This window comes from Biomphalaria glabrata, chromosome 6, assembly GCF_947242115.1.
Source record: "Biomphalaria glabrata chromosome 6, xgBioGlab47.1, whole genome shotgun sequence".
Classification (NCBI taxonomy): Eukaryota; Metazoa; Mollusca; class Gastropoda; family Planorbidae; genus Biomphalaria; species Biomphalaria glabrata.
The window spans coordinates 2,008,281-2,028,280 of record NC_074716.1 but is presented as its reverse complement, the minus strand read 5'-3'; the positions used below and the strand labels follow the sequence as shown (position 1 = coordinate 2,028,280).

General features: G+C 41.1%; 1 protein-coding gene across 1 annotated transcript in view; it reads right to left on the bottom strand.

The window, feature by feature from the left end:
• Positions 1–5,523: 5,523 nt before the first annotated feature.
• The window catches only part of LOC106080186 (frizzled-9-like), a 33,162-nt gene continuing 18,685 nt past the window's right edge, over positions 5,524–20,000 (bottom strand). Inside the window, exon 3 of the mRNA XM_056033013.1 lies at positions 5,524–10,915. Within this exon, the coding sequence (XP_055888988.1) occupies positions 9,204–10,915 (1,712 nt within the window). The 3' untranslated portion in view covers positions 5,524–9,203. The remainder of the gene's footprint in view (positions 10,916–20,000) is intronic.

The following is a 20,000-nucleotide window of genomic DNA, read 5'->3' as shown; positions in this document are numbered from 1 at the left end:
CATCTATGTAACGGAGGTGGGGGCGACCAGTTTTTCTTGTGCCAGTCGCGAGTTGACCATAGAGGATGACTTTCGGGATGCTCTTGTCCTCCATCCGGCGAACATGTCCAAGCCGGTAACATCTGTCTAATCTGAAACATGTATTTGCCATCGTTTGAACCGCTGCTTTCAAATTCTAAATCTTCTTGGATAAGAGGAACATGTCCAATCATCTACAGGGAGCGCATAAAGTCAACATTAGAACTAAGCAGGCTCTGCTTATTACTCTTAAGCCTAGCATAGAAGACTAAAAAGTAGAAATTATGCATAAGACACTAAACCATAATCTTCAACTACAAAAACACAACCATATAAAATACTCAGAAATACACACAAGACGAAGAAATATGACATTGTTGTTCCATATGCTAGGACAAATCTATCCGAAAAGTCCCTACTTCTTCTTCCCTGGTGCTATTAGAGAATTGAATGGGTTGCTTGAATCAGCCAGGAAAACCAATGACGTGGTAAAGTCATTGATTAACATGCATGACTAGATGGACATCGGGACGTGCGTGGGACATATCTTCTTTTTTTGAAGTAACGTCTGTATCTTTTTAAGATAAGATTCGGTGGCGTAGCTAGAGAAATTTGCCATCATTTGGGGGCCCGGGAGGGCTTGACCTCTTTGGGTGGCCCTGCATTTTGCTTAATATTTAATGTAAAAAAAAACACTCATTTGGGGCCCCCTCAAGTGGGGGACCAGGTGGATTTTCAAAATTTCCCCTCCCTCCCTCACCATAGCTACGCCTCTGATAATATATATATATATATATATATATATATATATATATATATATATATATAAGAGACATTATATTGATTAAGATTGGCCCTCATGGAGTACAGGCATCAAAGATTGGTCTTGGATCGCAGAAAAACGCTGCAGCTTCTGGCGATTACAACTGCCTAACGTGCGTGACCATTAATCTGTATCCAGGATTGGTTTCTTTACTCACACAAGCAGCTGTAAAGGGTCGACACAACCTTTCTAGAAGATATAAGTTCTATTCAATTTTAATTTCAATGACAGATTAATTTGTTTTGTGTATCGGTCTTAAACGCGTGACATGCCTGGAAAAGAAGATACCCGGCAGTTCGTTTGTTGCATAAGAAATATAAACTCGGGGCAATTATTTCTGTAACAAAATTATTATAAGCGACGTGTTAAATCTACGTGTTTAAATTTGGGTGACGTCATATAAAGTGTGACGTCACATTGAACCATCTACAACGACGGTGATAATCTAACACTGAAATCACATTTTGAAATTGAAACAGTAGTTGTGAGCTCTCCCGGTTCATTGAAACCAAATACTTCAGTCCCGTCTATAGCAGACGCGGAGTGTGCAGTGTACATGCACTGAATTATGCGAAACTAATTCACATGACGTGAACATTAATTCTGCTTCGACCCTTGACCTTAGATAAGCCGTAAGTTTTTTTGTTGTTTTTTTTTAACAAAAAAACTTAATAACCTTATATTTAAATTTTAATACGGATTAGCCTAGAATTTTTCAGAGTTATGTCATCTTGTTCTTGCTATTTATAAATAATAAATATTAATATCTTATAAAAAGTAAGTAAAAATAAAGTTCCCCTTTCAGACCTTGCGATCTCTAGGTCAGATAATGTTAATGTCATCTTATATCTTTTTATCTTATCTTATATTATACAGACGTTACTTCAAAAAAGATGATTACGTCCTACGCGTCATGCGTTCAGTCATGCATATTAACCAATGACTTAAATTCTGCCAAGTCATTGGTTTTCCTGGCTAGCACAGGCAACCCATTCCATGCTCTAATAGCACTAGGGAACAAGGAGTATTTGTACAAATTTGTCCTAGCATATGGGATATGGTATGTAGTACTATCTTTGTGTCTTTCAGAGTATTTTATTAAATTTTGTTTTTGTATTTGAAGATTATGGTTCAGTGTTTTATGCATAATTAAGAATTTATATAAAGCCTTTAAATGAATATATAGATATATTAATAATTATACTAGCACTACACGCTGGCTACTTCCTATGCACCCCTATCTTAGACCATTTATGTTTATTTTGGCTAGCAACTTTATTATTATTATTATTTTCCCTTCGAATAAAATGGTTCACACTTTAACGTTACTCTCTAATATTAGCCCGTGAATTCTAGTATCTGTTACGTTGAGTTGGAACCACCAGCTCTCTCTTTTTATCTCCATCTCCCTGGGCATGCTACCCTGCCTCATAGTGGCGCCCGGGTGGAAACGATCGTAGGAGGAAACGACTAGGCTAAAGGGTAGCAAAACAAGACTCCCGTGGCGGTGCCTAAGGGGGTGCGAGAGCATCCTCATTGCACTGCGCGGAGTTGTAAAAAAGCTCCCACAACCTTGTCACAATCCAGGCGCTGTTCCTCAAGGGGCCGTTACATAAATGGCTTGTCCCGCATGGTTAGCCTGGTATAGAAAAGGAAAATGGCGGGGGTCTTAGTGTACGCGGCCTCTTGCCGTGAGTCTGACCCACCCGTCAGACAGGCCGGTGAGAGGGAGCTCTTGTTCACTGTTGTTGGCCTAGAGTTCCAAGAGCCGAAGGCTCAACTCTTCCTGACACTTTCAAGAAGAAGAACAATCTCCATCTCTCTTTCTCCCTCTTCTTCTCTCTCCATTTTTCTGTCTCTCCTCTCCCTCTGCGCCCCCATCTGTACAACGTAATGAGCCCTAAGAACTGTGTAGTCTGTTTGACTCTGTAACACGCTAAGAAAAATAAATTCTATACACGCGTCTACACGCCACACACTTGATCGGCAGTTCCCTCATTTAAATAATAACAAAGGGCAGCTAGTTTCTCGATACTGGTCACTCATAACAAACACCTTCTGTAACACGACAGGGCCAGCCTTAGGCAAACAAGGCAGCCACCTAGGGACTCCGACTGCTGGGGATCTCACACAGGGCTCTTGCTAAGTGATACATAGAGAATAGCGAAACTTGTGCTAAGTGTTGTTATTGAAGTATACTAGCCAGATTAGATTTTAATAATATGCATAATTTTAGTTTTTTCGCTGTTTAATTTAATTTTCTATTTTCTTAGAGGCCACCAAATTCACTTCGCCTAGGAAGTCTAATTATCTAAGGCCTGAGCATTCTTTTATGTTGTCTTCTCATATGGCTGCCTGGTCGTGCGGTTTGCACGCTGGACTGTCGTTCAGATTTATCGATGGTCCCGGGTTCAAACCCTGCCCGCTCCCATCCCCCGTCGTCCTGCGGGAGGTTTGGACTAGGAAGTAATTATCTTCAACTCTGAAGGAACATCCGAAACATGTAAAACATTTTACAAATTTTTTTACATAGCTTTCTCTGTTTGCCTCTTCTTTTTCCTGGTGCTGTTCCCCGAAGGAAGGTCTTTTAGATTAATAAATGTGTACAAAGGCTTAGCCATATACTTTGAACTCATTTTTGTTCTGACACTATAAATAATGGATCTAGTTGTGTACATTATCTTAACTTATAGAATACAGACGTTACTTCAAAAAAGAAGATGATTACGTCCTACGCGTCATGCATTTAGTCATGCATATTAACCAATGACTTAAATTCTGCCAAGTCACTGGTTTTCCTGGCTAGCTCAGGCAACCCATTCCATGCTCTAATAGCACTAGGGAAGAAGGAGTATTTGTACAAATTTGTCCTAGCATATGGGACGAGGAATGTGCCTTTATCTTTGTGTCTTTCAGAGTATTTTATTATGTACTGTATTGATGTGTATCTTTGCAGTATGGACACAACTGTCGGAACCGTTACAGCGTTTATGTGTGTTTATGCTCTGGTGTTATCTAAGTTATCAGAGGTTCTCATGATTTTTATCAGGTCTCTGAATCACCATCACTGCTGGGTACACAAGGGGATTAACTGGCACGATCGCTTTCTCTCCGCACGTGCTTAGGCGCGCGCTTATCAGTTTGCCCCATCTCCCTAATATGACCATCATACGTAGGTTGACCGAGGAGGGGGGTAGCAGCCCCCGTTCTAGACCCCTGGCGCAGATCGTTTGACCAGCATACGAAGAGATAGGCCGGTGAACGGTTAAAGATTCACGTCATGTCTGATGCCAGGGGGGCAAGGTGGTTCTTGTAGAACTTGTATCAGAACTGGGTAGCACCTCCCTGGAGATTTTTTTTTATTTATGGCTCAATTATCTGAACTCCAGCCCCCAGGTGTAATTATAGACACACGCCAGAGCAATAAGGACATTCGTCTTTATGTTATTGTAAGCATTGACTGGGCGGAAGTATAAGGTCACCACCAGATGTGGACAAACAGGTCAAAGATTCCTGACCATTTCTATTCGATATAAACAGTACTCGTAGATATTTATGTGAAGCCGAATGTTGGCCTTCTAAAATGACGTCATCACAATTCCAAGACAACTTTTTAAAAATATGATTCTAGTCACTGACGTCCTCTCGTCAGCTAAGACGGTGGTGAATCTCCTGCGTGAGAAATGTGCAGCTTTGCGCTGAAACAATTTCAGTATGAAGTTAAACATATACTTTTACAACAGTGGCACTAGAAGACAAAACCACGTGACTTTTAGTCTGTTAGCGGTGATTTAGACACCATGATGCCCCAGTTAGCTTCCTGATCTGAGATGCGGACTTAAAAAGTTGAAACCTAGAAGCTTCTAAAAAGCTCTTGTTTTGAACTCTGCAATTAGCGTCCATGTTGACCAGTGTAATATGTGTAGCGGCAACTATATATATATTATGATATTGATATATATATATATATATATTGTTATAACCCTATTCGCGACGCAATAGGGTTAACTGTGTGTGATCAGCTGACATTTGTGTCACAGGCCAGTAATACAGTTTAGCGTGCTATATTGAAAGGCAAGGGACAGTACTGGTATGAACTTTGCACGTGAATAGCGCCCGTGTTATGGTCATCTGATCATAAGCCTGCGCAGACGAGAGACAGTGTGTAGAAAAAGGGCAGTTCAAGACCGGGGAGCGTTGAGACCGGGACTGTTAGTCAGCCATGAAGTCGGTCCTGGTGCAGTCCTCCAGTGAAACGTACGAGTCCAGGAAGAGACATTAGAGTTTATGAGTTGAGTACAGTGATATACAGTCTAACGTTGTAGCAGTTGATTGTGTTGCCAATTGTGTCGTGTTGGCTGTTTGATTTGACCCTTATTAAAGTACCAGATTATTTGGAGCCTTGTTGTCAAGTTCTTGATGTGTTGTGTTGTGTTTAGCAGTGTTTACAGAAGGCCTGATTAGGACGAGGTCGTAACAATATATATATATATATATATTGTGTGTGTCTTTATCTTAGCAAATGATCAATTATATCTTCACCAACGTTTTGCAACACTGAATGCAGTTAGAATGGTCTTTCTACTTCTAGTAGTATAATGTGAAACATCAATACATTTAGACCCTTAAAAATTGGAACTGAAACAATAAGCACATTAAAAAAAAAAGAAACAAATCAGAAGTAAAATTTCTCCAATGACAATGTATTCACATAAAAATACATAACAAATACCTTGTACCATCAATTATCTATTCATGATACAAAACAGAAGGGAAAAAAATCAATAATCTGGCAAATGAACTCTTCATTTAATAAAATCACTAAGTGTCATGAATCACTCTCTTATCAACAGAACAAAAAAAAAGTCAATGCAATTTGAAAACATTTAGGAACAGCTCAGATGTGTGTCTGCTCACCACGAAGTGAAACAAACTAGAACATTACTCACACAGCTGGAAAAAGCAACCCTGACCTTGACCTATCTCTTCTTCAAATATAAATCTACTTAATATTCATGTAGCTTAGAGTTGAATATGTCCAGGGATTGATAGTCTTACTTCTGTCACTGGAAAGAAGCTCGCAAGAAAAGAAAGGGCGTAGAGAGTAGAGAGAGAGATTCTGTTCTGAAAACCTTGGCCTCTTGTGTTTGCCACTGAAACCTTTGTGTGACTTGTAGCTAGAGGCTACATTAAGTTAATTTACAGCAGCTAGTGGCTGCACTGAGTTAATTTAGACCAGCTAGTGGTTACATTGACTTTAGTGTAGCTAGTGGCTAAAGTGACTTTATTTAGTGTGGCCAGTGGCTACACTGGCTTTGTTTGGTGTAGCCTAGTGGCTACAGATACACGCACACGTTTCATGATACACGTATCAACACAGAGCTCAAGACACAGCTACACGCATAACAAGACCTGGGCACACTTGACCTACATTACGCTAAAATGCATAGGTACACAGCACACAGTCATCAAGACACAGCTACACACCGCAGACACCCTATATGCTTCAATACTAACATCAATACTTGAACATGTGCCGCCCTACCTCATACGTTGCTATCTATTTTACAGTAAACGCAAAATGACTGCTTCCAAAACACGCACGCACAGACACAAATCAAAACACACGGTCCTCTAGGGGTATAATTGTGAAACTTTGTTCTTCCCTTTGATGTGACATCCAATCGACTATTCTCTGGCCCGTGTAGCATGACAGTGTTGACTCGAGGTACGCTTTTGTTATTTATGGCACACACGATCACATTGTAACATAATTAGCCACTCCCTTATCCTCCCTCCCTCCCCCTGTAATCTTTCAAATACTTAATTACTTGTGGTGGGGGGGGGGGGGGGGAGAGAACAATTTATCAAGGTAAGTGCAATCAGAGAAAGGATTCTGCACGCGCCTGTTTGTGGGTGGGACAACTATTGAAAACGAACCGTTATCGCCAGGGGTAAACAGGGTGGGCATTATCTAGGAGTTATCTTTCCCTTCCTGTCCGGAACCTAGTTAATTTATGACTCCCTTTCATCACAGGGGAGAGTAGATCAATGAATGGCCTGGTGTCGCCAGTGCTCACCCCCCCCCCATGTTGTCACGTGAGACAATTAAATTGCATAATTAATCAAACTTGCTGGTCAGAGACTCCCCCCCCCCCCGGCCTCAGAGTAATATCGTAGATGGTAATGTTTGCTTCTGAAAGGAAGCAACACATTGGAAAGTTGCGACGGACTGACGTCTACATTTAACATCTAGACAAGAGCGAGATCTACATTAAAAATATAATCAAACCGAATTTGATGACACTACTATGGTAATAGTAACATAATGTAGTACATTAAGACCTTGAATCTATTACACTCTATCGTAACAAAAATTGATATATGCTAGAATGACAAACAAAGAAAAAAAAATTCTACAATTATTATTCATTAACATTTTATCGTAGAGCTAAAATAGATGACCTCTGAACTTTGAATATCGATACTATGTAAATAAGAAATCTTTACAAAGCTTATATCAACTCTGGTAAAAAAAAATATTTGAACACCTTATTTTCCCCACACCTATTCTCATGTGAAGTTGAATTTTACGCAACTATTCAAGGCCGGCCTTAGGGCCACTGCAAACTATGCGGTCGCAGTGGGCCCCGCGCTTTCATAGGCCCCGCGCTAATTCTGATGTGTAATTATTAATTGCAAAATATATACGACAAATTCCTGGAAATGTCCTGCACTTATTAAAATCTCCTGAAAACTCATAAAAAATATCCTGAAAAATAGACAAAAATTGTCATTTGTGGGTTTCATTTATTACGAAAAAAGGCCAATCCTACGCGTGATAAAAAAAAATGCATTGTCAGCTTTCATATTGCAAGGTTCGTAAAATAAAGTTAACTTGATCTCAATTTTGTACTTAGAAAAGAATAATACAAAATCTTTCACTTATTACCCTTATTTCCACCCAGACTAGACACCGCGCAATCAGTTTCGCATAGGGCCCCGCATCCGCTAAGACCGGCCCTGCAACTATGTACTGTACCGAATCAATTTAAAAAATAAACCATTCATTCATTTAAATGAGAGAGAGAGAGAGTGTGTGTGTGTGTGTGTGTTGAGAGAGAGAGAGAGAGAGAGAGAGAGAGAGAGAGAGAGAGAAGAATGTAATGATGCGAAATGGTAATGCATTGTATGATAGTGGAGAAAAACTCCATCCCACTTAACAGCCTAACCAGCACGACAACTAGACATATATAAGCAAAGTTCCCCTTTTCAGAGATTGCGATCTATAGGGCAGATGATGTAAAGTTCATCTGTTTTTGTGACCCACGGTTAACATAGGAACTATGTGGTCAGCACAACGGCCAACAGCCTTTACTTTTCCCTAACTAATGTCTGGTACTCAATACAGCTGGCTGGACTCAGACGTAAAGACCCCTGAGGTTAAAAATCCCAGCCTTCACCGTGCTTCGATCCCAGAACCCCAGGTTCGGAAGTCAAGCGCTTCACCACTCAGCCATAAATAACAAAACAATATTCTCACCCATCACTCCGGCTAAAAAAAAATAAAATTAACTAAACATCCACAAGGAGAAATAAGTTGTGTCCCTTGTCACCAGCCTTCCCAAAATAGTACAACACAATTTGTTCTAAAAATAACTATTGAACACTTGACGTCATATATAAACCATGTACTATATACAGTGATTTTCTTGTAGTTTTACATATGATAATGTACAGTCAACGGGACAATGTCAATACGAGGCTGTAATGAAAGCTAAAACACATTGGACATCGGCATCAATGGCACATTAAGGCTATATCTACATTATGTACACTAACATCTGAGCAGGCGCATCCTATTGACCACTGGGCACTTCGGGCAATGTTTATCAAGCAAGGAGTCCAGTGTCCATCCTCTATAAATAAGTCATTTTATAGTAAGGGCGAACTCAGACAAGTGTGTGATTTAAATTACACACTTGTTTGTTTACTGTGATGTGTAGAAATACATATACTTGTATTATCTACAAGTACAGTTCTTATTCTATAGGAAGAGATGTTCACTTAATGTAGCTGAGGTATAATGATGCATGTCTCTGGCAGTCTTTGCTACAAAAGGTTTACATGGTCAAAAGGTATGGTCCCAAAGCAGCCCAACAGTGGACATAAAAACTCAGTGGTCAAGAATTAATAAGGACAAGCAGTAAGATCTACAATCCTCATGATGACCAAGTCTTAATCCACACGTCCATGAGTGGTCAGCAAATAAAATCCAATCACCAATTAACAGCTGTCTCTTTAATGTCTATATTTGCAGACGGTAAAACAATTCCATGAGCTGTCTCCCTGGAGGAATGAGTTACACCCTGGAAGCAATTACTTTTGTTGTCACGTGGCTGCCGCTGTGGCTGCCATGCTTCGCCACGTGCGGCTGGCCGTTCTTCAGCAGAATCACCGGAGCAGGATGGTAGTCCGCGTTAAAATTGTTCGACTTCCGCCTAAAGAACCTCCTGGAACAGAACGCCTTCCACGAGGACACTGTCTTTCCGCTCCATATCCACATCCCGCTGGTGATCCCGATAGCCAGCGACATGAACAGTTTCAGCATATACAGCTCCAATGTTGGAATAGAATGTTCCAGAAGGCAGTCGTGGTGCCCTTTCGGCGACGACGTCACCTGGGAGTCCAGGGCGCAAGGCATGCTCTTGGCTTGCTGTTGCCACTTTTTAAAGTTGATCCTCTCATAAAAGTGACACCCAATGACGCACGATGCAGGCACCGTATACAAAACGGAGAACACTCCGATCTTAGCCATCAGCTTCTCCAGCTTCCGGATATTGGTGTTTCCTCCATCCTGTTTCAAGCCGTTCCTTATCCGGAACATCGCGGCGAACCCTGCGACGATGAAGACGAAGCCGGCGATTAAATAGATGATGAGCGGCACGATGATGAAGTCCGTGAGGGCGTCAGGGTCCTGGTTGCCCACATAACACAGCCCGGTCAGCTCGTCGCCGTCCACTCGTCTCATGGTCAAGATGATGATCGTTTTCACCGCAGGGATGGCCCACGCTGCCAGATGGAAGTAGCTGGAGAGCGCCTCGATGGCCTCTTGACCCCACTTTCGCCCAGCGGCGAGAAACCAGGTGATGGTCAAGACTACCCACCAGACCGCGGAGGCCATGCCGAAGAAGTACAAGAGAAGGAAGACAATGATGCACCAGGTGCTCTCGAGGCCTTCAAGAATTCGGAAAGACTTTCCTTCTTGGGTGACATCGCAAGACACGGATTCTGGCCCGGTAGCGATGCGAATGATGTAAGCAAATGTCTGAATCAAGTAACAGACGGACAGAAATATGATCGGTCTTTCGGGATACTTGAACCTGGATGTGTCCACTGCGAAAGTGGTCACCGTTAACAGAGTGGACAGGCAGCAGAGGGATGCCCAGACTATCATCCAAATTTGGGCAAAGTCTTTATCCTCCTGGCGAAACAGCACATCCACTTTGCAGCTGGGGGCGCAGGTCATGTTGGATTTTGGAATGTTGTCTATGTAAACGTATCGCTGTGGGCAAGGATTGTGAGATGCCCCATGTTCGCCCTCTCTTGGTTTGTCCGTCGTCAGGGCGGGCTGTGGCGTTTGATTCTTGTATTTGTCTTTCAGGTACTTCCAATCTTTATTCATGGTATTGATATCTAGTTTGTCCAGATCCTTCTCCAAAACTTCAAGCCGGGGCCCGGACGCGTGGCCCGATTCCTGTTCGGGTTCATCCGTGACGTTGGGGGCGGCCATGCAGAGGTTGTTTCTGGGATCCGATTTCTCTGGGAGCTTGTCGCAGGCCAGCATCTCGGGCCACTTAAAGTTGAAGGACAGGAGAATGGGCTCACACTTGGCCTTGACCTGCAAGCACATGGACCGGCACGCGGGGATGTTCAGCGTCTCGTCCACAAGCTCGGTACACATGGGCGCGTACAGAGAGCAGAGGAAAAACTTGAGAAGTCGCGAGCAGTTGGTCTGCACCAGAGGCTGGAAATCTTGGATCCTGGCTTCAGCCTCGATTTGATTATCTTGGCCTGAAACAAACATTAAATTTTTTTTAACATACATCTGATAACTATGTCATTATAGGCACATTATAAAGACTAAAATTATCGCATTTATACACAACGTCAAATCTAAAACTTTACAATGGAAAAAAAATTACATACATATATATAGCACTTTAAATATCAACACATTAATAATCATATAGAAGAAAAATGTATTATGTATAGAATTTCAAACACAAGCTGACACACGCACATGCGTTGCATAAAAAGACACGCGGGTCATTGTGAATTTAAAGTGAACGCCCCCTGACATATTGTTTAACATATACTTTCTACAGATGTTGGAGTGGCTGTATCAAACTATTAGTACATTGTCAATGTAAAGCTAAAACCTATTGGGCATCGACATCATTGAATTGAAATCGACTTTTTAAAATCAACTTCACATGTAATGTTTGAGTGAGTCTGTTATATAGTCATTACGTTTGCATAGTTGCAATATTTGAAATGTTATAGGCAATATTATAAGATAAATACCTTTCATGTTATAAAGAAATTATTATTATTATTATTATCACTTTTACTGTTATTATTAAATAGTGGAAGTACTCTCAGTTCCAAATTGTACATTCAGTTTTAGCGACTATAATTACCAAATTATGGAGTAATGCTTAAGTATAAAAAGCCGTGAAGCATTAACAATCAGTTAATAAGAAAGCTACTACGTCATCAATTTGTGTGTAGTAGCCTCAAAGCCTATTGTTGAAATTTAGCATGAATTGATGAAGTAACACTTTGAAGTGGGTCAAACTATTCATTCACTCTTACGACTTACAATTTTAACAAAGATCTTCACAGAATAACGAAGGTATAACTATTTTTGTTTTTACTACGTCAGTTTTCTTTTCACCTAGACTTTGTGTACAGCCCAACACTAACCTATATATGGCTCATGTTTGCTACCGTATGGGGGAGGTACATGTGTACAGCCCAACACTAACCTATATATGTCTCATGTTTGCTGGCGTATGGGGGAGGAACATATGTACAGCCCAATACTAACCTATATATGTCTCATGTTTGCGACCGTATGAAGGAGGTACATGTGTACAGCCCAACACTAACCTATATATGGCTCATGTTTGCAACTGTATGGGGGAGGTACATGTGTACAGCCCAACACTAACCTATATATGTCTCATGTTTGCGACCGTATGGGGGAGGTACGTGTGTACAGCCCAACACTAACCTATATATGTCTCATGTTGCGACCGTATGGGGGAGGTACATATGTACAGCCCAACACTAACCTATATATGGCTCATGTTTGCTACCGTATGGGGGAGGTACATGTGTACAGCCCAACACTAACCTATATATGGCTCATGTTTGCGACCGTATGGGGGAGGTACGTGTGTACAGCCTAACACTAACCTATATATGGCTCATGTTTGCTGCGGTATGGGGGAGGTACATATGTACAGCCTAACACTAACCTATATATGGCTCATGTTTGCGACCGTATGAAGCAGGTACATGTGTACAGCCCAACACTAACCTATATATGGCTCATGTTTGCGACCGTATGAAGGAGGTACATATGTACAGCCTAACACTAACCTATATATGGCTCATGTTTGCTGCCGTATAGGAGAGGTACATATGCAACACAATCTACAACATAAATGTTACAGACGCCTCTATGGCATCATTTTGAGAACCTCTGCAAAGAGTTCAGACTCTAAACTTCAAAGCGTAGCCCGCCTCCTGCCACATAATACTGTGTGAGGTCATCTTTACTAGTCTACCCTTCCCATTTCTGTTCTACGGTTGGGAATTTATTTTTTTTTCGTGCGGAATGCTTGCACAATTCTACAGTCAAACAAATGCACGCACGCACGCAAGGACTACACAAGACACGAAACCCATGAGCCACGACCTGGCTGCTTGAGAACACTGTGGCTACAATAAGGGGGAAAAAATATGAATAAAAAAAAAAAAAAAGAAAGAAAACAGAAGCCACCGTTTGAAACTGCGCCCTTGTGAACCACAGCCCCCCTCGGGTGAAAACAGTGTAGAATTTACACGGGGCACCTATTGTAGGTAGATAATAGGGAGGGGGTGCCTGGGGGCGCGGGGAGAGAAATGCACTGTTGGGAGTCTAGTGACACAGTGCCGAGAAGGACCCGAGACTAAAACTTGAGTGTTAGAAAAACTCTAGTAGTTAGACTTCCTTAGGTCTAGATCTAGTTGACATTTCACTCAGCAGAATTTAGGTCATTGGTTAATGTGCATGACTAAATGCATGACGCGTAGGACGTAATCATCTTCTTTTTTTAACGTAACGTCTGTATTATATAAGATAAGACGTGCTCAACGCAGAAATATGAGTAGGTCAAGGTGACCCGACGACACGGTTTAAAATTTTTTTTTTTTTTTTTAAATTAACAAAATAAAACCCCCACAAAACAAAACACTGTCATATAAAGGGCGACGAAGTGCTGCCATGAGCAATACGCCAGGTAACATAGTAAATAAATAAAAATAGTGGCGGCAAGGTATTCGTCGAGGCCCACAATCTGCACAAACTTTGAGCCTACGTATGCTGTACTACATAATGGAGACCCATTCTAAATAACTCTGTTTTAAGTTTAGAGCACAAAAAGTCTTGCAACTATGTTTACAACCAAGGGACAGTACTCTAGAACAGTTCATAACACATAAATAGCCCCAGATACCCAACAAAAACAAAAGGAGTGACTGTTCTTTAAAGTATAACAAAAAAAAAAAATCCCATTTTGTGAAGCTGTGAACTGAGTTAGTAATACAATACCAGACGAGATGGAAAACTATTAGTGTAACCCCGCGACCCCTGACCTTCAACTAACTCGCGCGCGGACACTTGCTGAACTTGTTGACAGCTCGCACTCGCACGTATCGCCCCCCCCCCTCCTTTCCGCCCCGTCTCTTTCAAGCCACGAGTTTTATTGACTCTATGCAAGACTAATATTCCCGCTACATCAGTGGTTCTCGACCCCTTTTTATAATCCCCCACTGTGCTGCGATTCCCCCCCCTCCCACACACACATACAGCAATAGAAGAATAGGCAAAATATTATCCATATTTTCGATGGTCTTAGGCGACCCCTGGCAAATGGTCAATCGACCCCCAAGGGGGTCGCGACCCACAGGTTGAGAACCCCTGCGCTACACGGTATCCCAAGCGAAGGTGATTCACTAGTGGCGGCTAATTAAAGAATGATACCGCTACTCTAGACGTCGTGGATGTAAGCACCCAGGCTGTTGACGTCAAGGGAAGGGGAGATGGACATGGGGGAGGAATCGGGAATTTTTTTTTCCTGCTTCGTTTCATCTATTCCGCTTCACATTTATTTTTTTTTTAAAGAATCCATTTCAGACCTTGTGATGTAATGGATACTTGGATATTAGCTGTAGAAAATGAATGATCCGTGTGCTGGCCACATGACACTATAGTTAACCGTGGGCCTTAGAAGCGAACTACACACCATTTTCCCTATAGATCCTGCTATAAGCTCACACTGAATTAGTGCCCCTTTCGGTGGCCTAGCAACCATGACGAGGGGGGGTGGGGTGGGACTCATAACTAATAAAGACTGTTAGGAGCTCATTACTTTTAAGAACCATAAGCATTGAGTGTCATGGGTTACTGTTAGACACTTAGTTACTATAGAGACGCACCATAGTTGACGGACTTTGAACGCGACATTCAGTGACGTCACGGATTACTGTGTTCTAGTTTATGTATGTTGTTATTAGTCCGTTGGTGTTAGGAATTGAAGGTGGTAAACATCTTATTACGGACAGAGACTCGGCTGTGGCCTTCATGCATTAAACATTATTCAAGTATCTAATGGTCTGGACTAGGTCCTTCCATCTTGTTAAATGTGTAGGTTGTAGTTCAAACGCATCTAATACGTCCGTACAAGAAACTCAAACATCTCCTGGAGTAATCTGTCGAAGTCAGACAGCCATCACACAACTACAAGATCAAGATCTATCACAAATCACACTATTACGTTGTTACGTACAGATTATTATTATTATTATTATAGCTTTTATATAGCGCTACTTGTATGCTTATAGCATGCTCAGGGCGCTTTTGGTCCAATCTCATTTGTGGACCAGTTGGGGGGGAGGGGGTATCTAGGAGTTGGTTTTCCGTGCTGCCTTTAGGCGCTCGGTAAACACTCCCGACTCTGCCCGAGTCGGGAGTGGAACCTCGAGCCCCCTTCTAGGTAGCCAAGCCAAGCCAAGTTCGAGCGCACTTAGCATCTCGGCCACGCTTCCCACAGATGGGACTTTTAATGATACAATAATAGAATCATATATGGTAGACTTTAATCTTGAGTTACAATTAATAGTAACTTTGATTAGATTCCTCCATTTCCGGATTCCATCTTCTCTCCCCCTTTCAACACACATTCGCACCATTCCACATGCACACTAAGCTGCGCACGTAACATAGGTCCTACCTGTACACGTCTGGTACATGTACTGAAGTGTCGTTACAAAACTTGTATTAACTCTCTCCGTCTGTCTGGTACACATTTTGTACACGTTTTTTTTTCTCCCACTTCCGTTTTTAAATCAAGCTGAAACTTTTGCACAATTATTCATAGTCCACGACAACACGCGAATCAATAAAAAAAAAATTAACCAATCAGTCTTGTTAATCAATTTTCTTGATATAGAAAAAGGGATTTAAAACTAAGGGTATTGAGAAATATGGTAGTGTTTTCAAAAAGTTAAGTTTTTTTTTTTTATTTTGCTTGTTTTGCATGATGACTCAAATTTTTGTTTTGTCACACTCAACGTTCGAGTTTTTGAGTTGTTTTTTTTTTATCATAATCTTGATAATTTCCATAAACTTAATGTTGTTATTAATGGCTGGAAGACAGGCGTCGCTCGTTTGGTATCATGGGCGTATGTTTAGTGCGATATTGACATTCACGGCTGGGAAGCACTAGTTCTCGATCGCTCCTCACGGTGTGAAGCTGTGAGTCTCGGAGTCTCGAGATTTGAAGCAAGAAGAGTGGCCAGGGCGAAAGAGCGCCGAACCAAACAGAAAGCTGAGAGAAGAAGCAGGCCTATCTGCAACTGGCCATACATACCCATGTCACGTATGCGGCCGGCTTTTTAAAGCGAGGATTGGACTTTACAGTCATCTACGAGTCCATAGGATTGAATAATGTGTGCATCTTCGATCACGAAGGAGGAGCTATATATATCAGGGTGTATGTTGAGCAGTTGCTGTTGCATGCAGCTATCATAAGCTGAAATCTCTCAACACAATATGCGGTCTTGTCTCCTCACTTCTGCTCAACTCTGTTCGCGCGCATTCGTTGTGAAAACGAGGCTTACTTCATAGCTAACCGTATTGAACGAATAATAAATAAAGGGAACACACAATCTAGACAGGAAAGCTAAAAATAGAATTTTGTTTCGTAAACAGAATCAGTTTGTTGTATTCATTTGGTCAAGTTAGTTTTGTTTTTTAAACTTCCTTGTTTCCCCTTCCCTTCTCTCGTGCTCTCTTGCAATCACACGCATACACACACAATCGCACGCATACACACACACAATCACACACGCACAAATGTATTCTCTTAAAAACAGATTTCCTAATATGATGTCAGTGTACTATTGTCTCATACCGTAGGAGAACGCGAATACACACACACACAACACACACATACGTTCCTCCAACAAGGTCCCCCTCCCACAAGGTCCTTGTTTCTACTTGACAATGACAATGTGATAGCCCCTTGCAACGAAATGTCATTTCTATTGTCAGCCATCACGTGCGCGCCGCTCTCCAGCCTCCGAAGTTTAATAGACGACATCAAAGCAGCGAAAAAAAAAAACCCTTTGTTCTGAATGCTACATAACGACCTACGTTTATAGCGCATTCACTTCCCCGCGGATTGTTGGCACTATTATTATGAGCGTGATCACAGGCCAACAACGCGAGAGAGAGAGAGAAGCTGCAATCCTCCGCGAGGATCAACCGAGATAAACAAAGTAAAACTTTTTCAGCTGTTCTGGAACAGTTCACACAGTAGACGACGTGTCATCATCCTAAGGTCTAACGGCACAAGTGGCAGTGACCCCAGCGCAGTGCCCAGTGGCCTTGCAAACATGACCACGTGATCATGTGACAATGACCACGTGACTTGTGTCTATGGTGCTGAATAACTCGACGATCATCCCTTTTGAAATATATATATATATATATATATATATATATATATGAAAACCTAGATTAAATTAACAAAAAAACTCATTTCTTTATAGAAATGAAAACCACAGAGTCAACAGTTTCTGGTACAAAATAGATTCGAACTCTCAAACGAGTAACGCGCTTTGTCGCTTGACCACTAATTCTTCATATCGGTATAGGTAGTGGATTTATTGATTGAACGATATGAGCGATGGATAGTCAAGGTGTATGACAAAAAATAAAATAAAACAGTTAAATTTAAAACACAAGATACTTAGCAACAAGTAGAACACATTATTGTCTGGCGCTCTGGGCTACTCCACCCCCCCCCCCCCCGAACCGTCCCCTACCCGCCACCGTTAAAGATGTTTCCCATCAGAACAAGTCCAAAAGTTGCTGTACACGAGCATTGCTTGGCCCACATCTGGTTTGTAGGTGTTCCTCTGGAGAATTCAATACCCTTGAGAGGAGACCGGGATCAAATGCAGCCAGTGCTTAGAACGAACGAGCCGGTGCCGAGGGGAGGAAATACAGGATAAGTTCGAGGCGCATTTTTTTTTTTATATATTCCCTTCTCTTTAATGGCGGATAAAAGGGGGGTAGGGTGCAAGAAGGTCGCGTATGAACTTTTGAAAGCCAGATTAAACATATCTGAATCTTGCATCTAATGCAACCTTGACCTCTTTCCCACTGACCCCCCCCCCCACCTTTTCCTTTACAACATTTCGCTTTAGGGAATCAAGAAAAATGTTTTTGTTTATTTTTTTAAATTCTACTAACTTTGTAGATCAAAACTTTTTTCGTTTATTTGTGTTAGATCAAAAGTGGCCACAAAAAAAAAAAAAAAAAAAAAAGTGAACTGCAGATTTGTCTGACATTGTGGATATCTAGTGAGGAAAACTTCCCTTTGAAGCTCCAAATGTTTGAAAATAGTCAAATCACAAACAATCTTTATCCCCCCCCCCCTTCCCAAACTCCACGGAAGCAAAATATACCAGAATAAACATGTGTATAAATCGCTGCATCAATATAGTTCTATGCGTTTTTCAATTACATTTCTATGTATGCAATCAGGGCCGGCCTTAGTAAAGTAAAGTAAAGTAAAGTTCCCCTTTCAGACCTTCTTTTCTATAAGGCAGATGATGTAAAGGTCATCTGATTCAGTGGCCAGCGGTCAACGAGGGTGTCATGTGGCCAGCACATCGACCAACAGCCTTGACTTTTCCCCAACCAATGTTGGGTACCCATTAGAGCTGGGTGGACTTTACCGCTCAGCCACCGCACCTCCAGGGCCGGCCTTAGGCATATGTAAACTAGGCGGCTGGCAGCAACGCCCCTTCTTTTTTTAATTAATTAATTTTATTGTTTTTTTTTGTTGTTTTTTTTTTATTTTAATAAAAGGACCTCATTTTAACATAATTTTTCTCAGCCCGTGAATCAGTGTAACTGCTACAATGAAATGTCACGGCCCACTCTCTCTCTCTTTCCTTCTCTCTCTCTTTCTTTCACTCTCTGGACACCCCTCCCCCCTTTTTTTTTTAACGGCGCATCGTAATTTCTCCAACATAGACTTTTGACTTGATCTGGAAAGACTCGCTTCACAAAGCGCTCCCGACACATACACGCACTCCAAATTGTAGAACTTTTAAACATCTATCAAGATTTCTCTTTTAAATGCTATTTTGAATCCTTTTTTTTTTTTTATGACAGTGTTCCAAAGTACCATTACGTGTTCCCTCTCTCTCTTGAAAAAAAAAATGGATATATCTCACTAATGCTATAAAAATTACCAATTCAATCTATATAATAGATTAAGTGTTGATGAATTTTTTTATTTTTTTTTTTTTTTGTTGGTTTGCAAAATTTGAATATTTCGAAAAGGAAAACATTAACTTTAAAAAAACAACATTTAAATTGAGCTAACTTTCTTCCCATTTGCACATGCACACACACACACACATAAAATCAGGCACTCATACATATGGAGTTGAGACCCAAACTATCAAATAACATTCTCAGAATGACGATCGGGTCAAACGGGGAACTACTACAGGTGCTGAGTTATCTGCCCATGACACCAAGGCCAACATAGACATAAGGTACTTCTTCCGTTAATGCTAGTCATAGTATTCCGTTAGGCGCATGCTTAGAGACATTCGAATGATGGCAAGGTATCTGACCTACGCTGACCTTTCGACCACAACAATAAAAAGTTGTAAGGAGAAAAGAGTGTCGACAAAGCTCCACAGGTAAATATAAGAAAGATTTGCGCACAAAATGTACAAAGCAAGAGAAAGACAACGGACAGCGAATTGAAAATCAAAAGGTCTCAATGTTTAATGTTTAGCACGAAAACAAAAAATCAAGCACAATGAACCTCATTCACCAATCGTAAACAAACATTTAGCCACGTGATTCTATATATACAAATTATGTAATCCATAGTGGCTGTCACGTGATACGTATTTTTCATTATTTTATCAATATTATGACGTGGCTAAATGTGTTTATTTACGATTGGTGAATGAGATCCATTCCACATCTTTCTATTAGAGATTTCCATCTAAGACATAACTATAAGTACCACGTGACCTCGCCTCACCCGATTGAAGAATGGACCTCATTGACCAATCGTAAACAAACACCAAAATAGGGCTCCCACAGCCACATGAAGAAGTATTTGAGATGAACCATAGTCGTTCTACGACTGAAGGAGGCCAACTAATAAGGCGAATTTTAACCAAAACAAGAAGTTCCAATAATTTATTTACTTTGATAGTCAATGGCAAATAAATATAGATCGAAATCTATCTTGACCTCTTTTAAAAAAAAAAAAAGCGATATTTT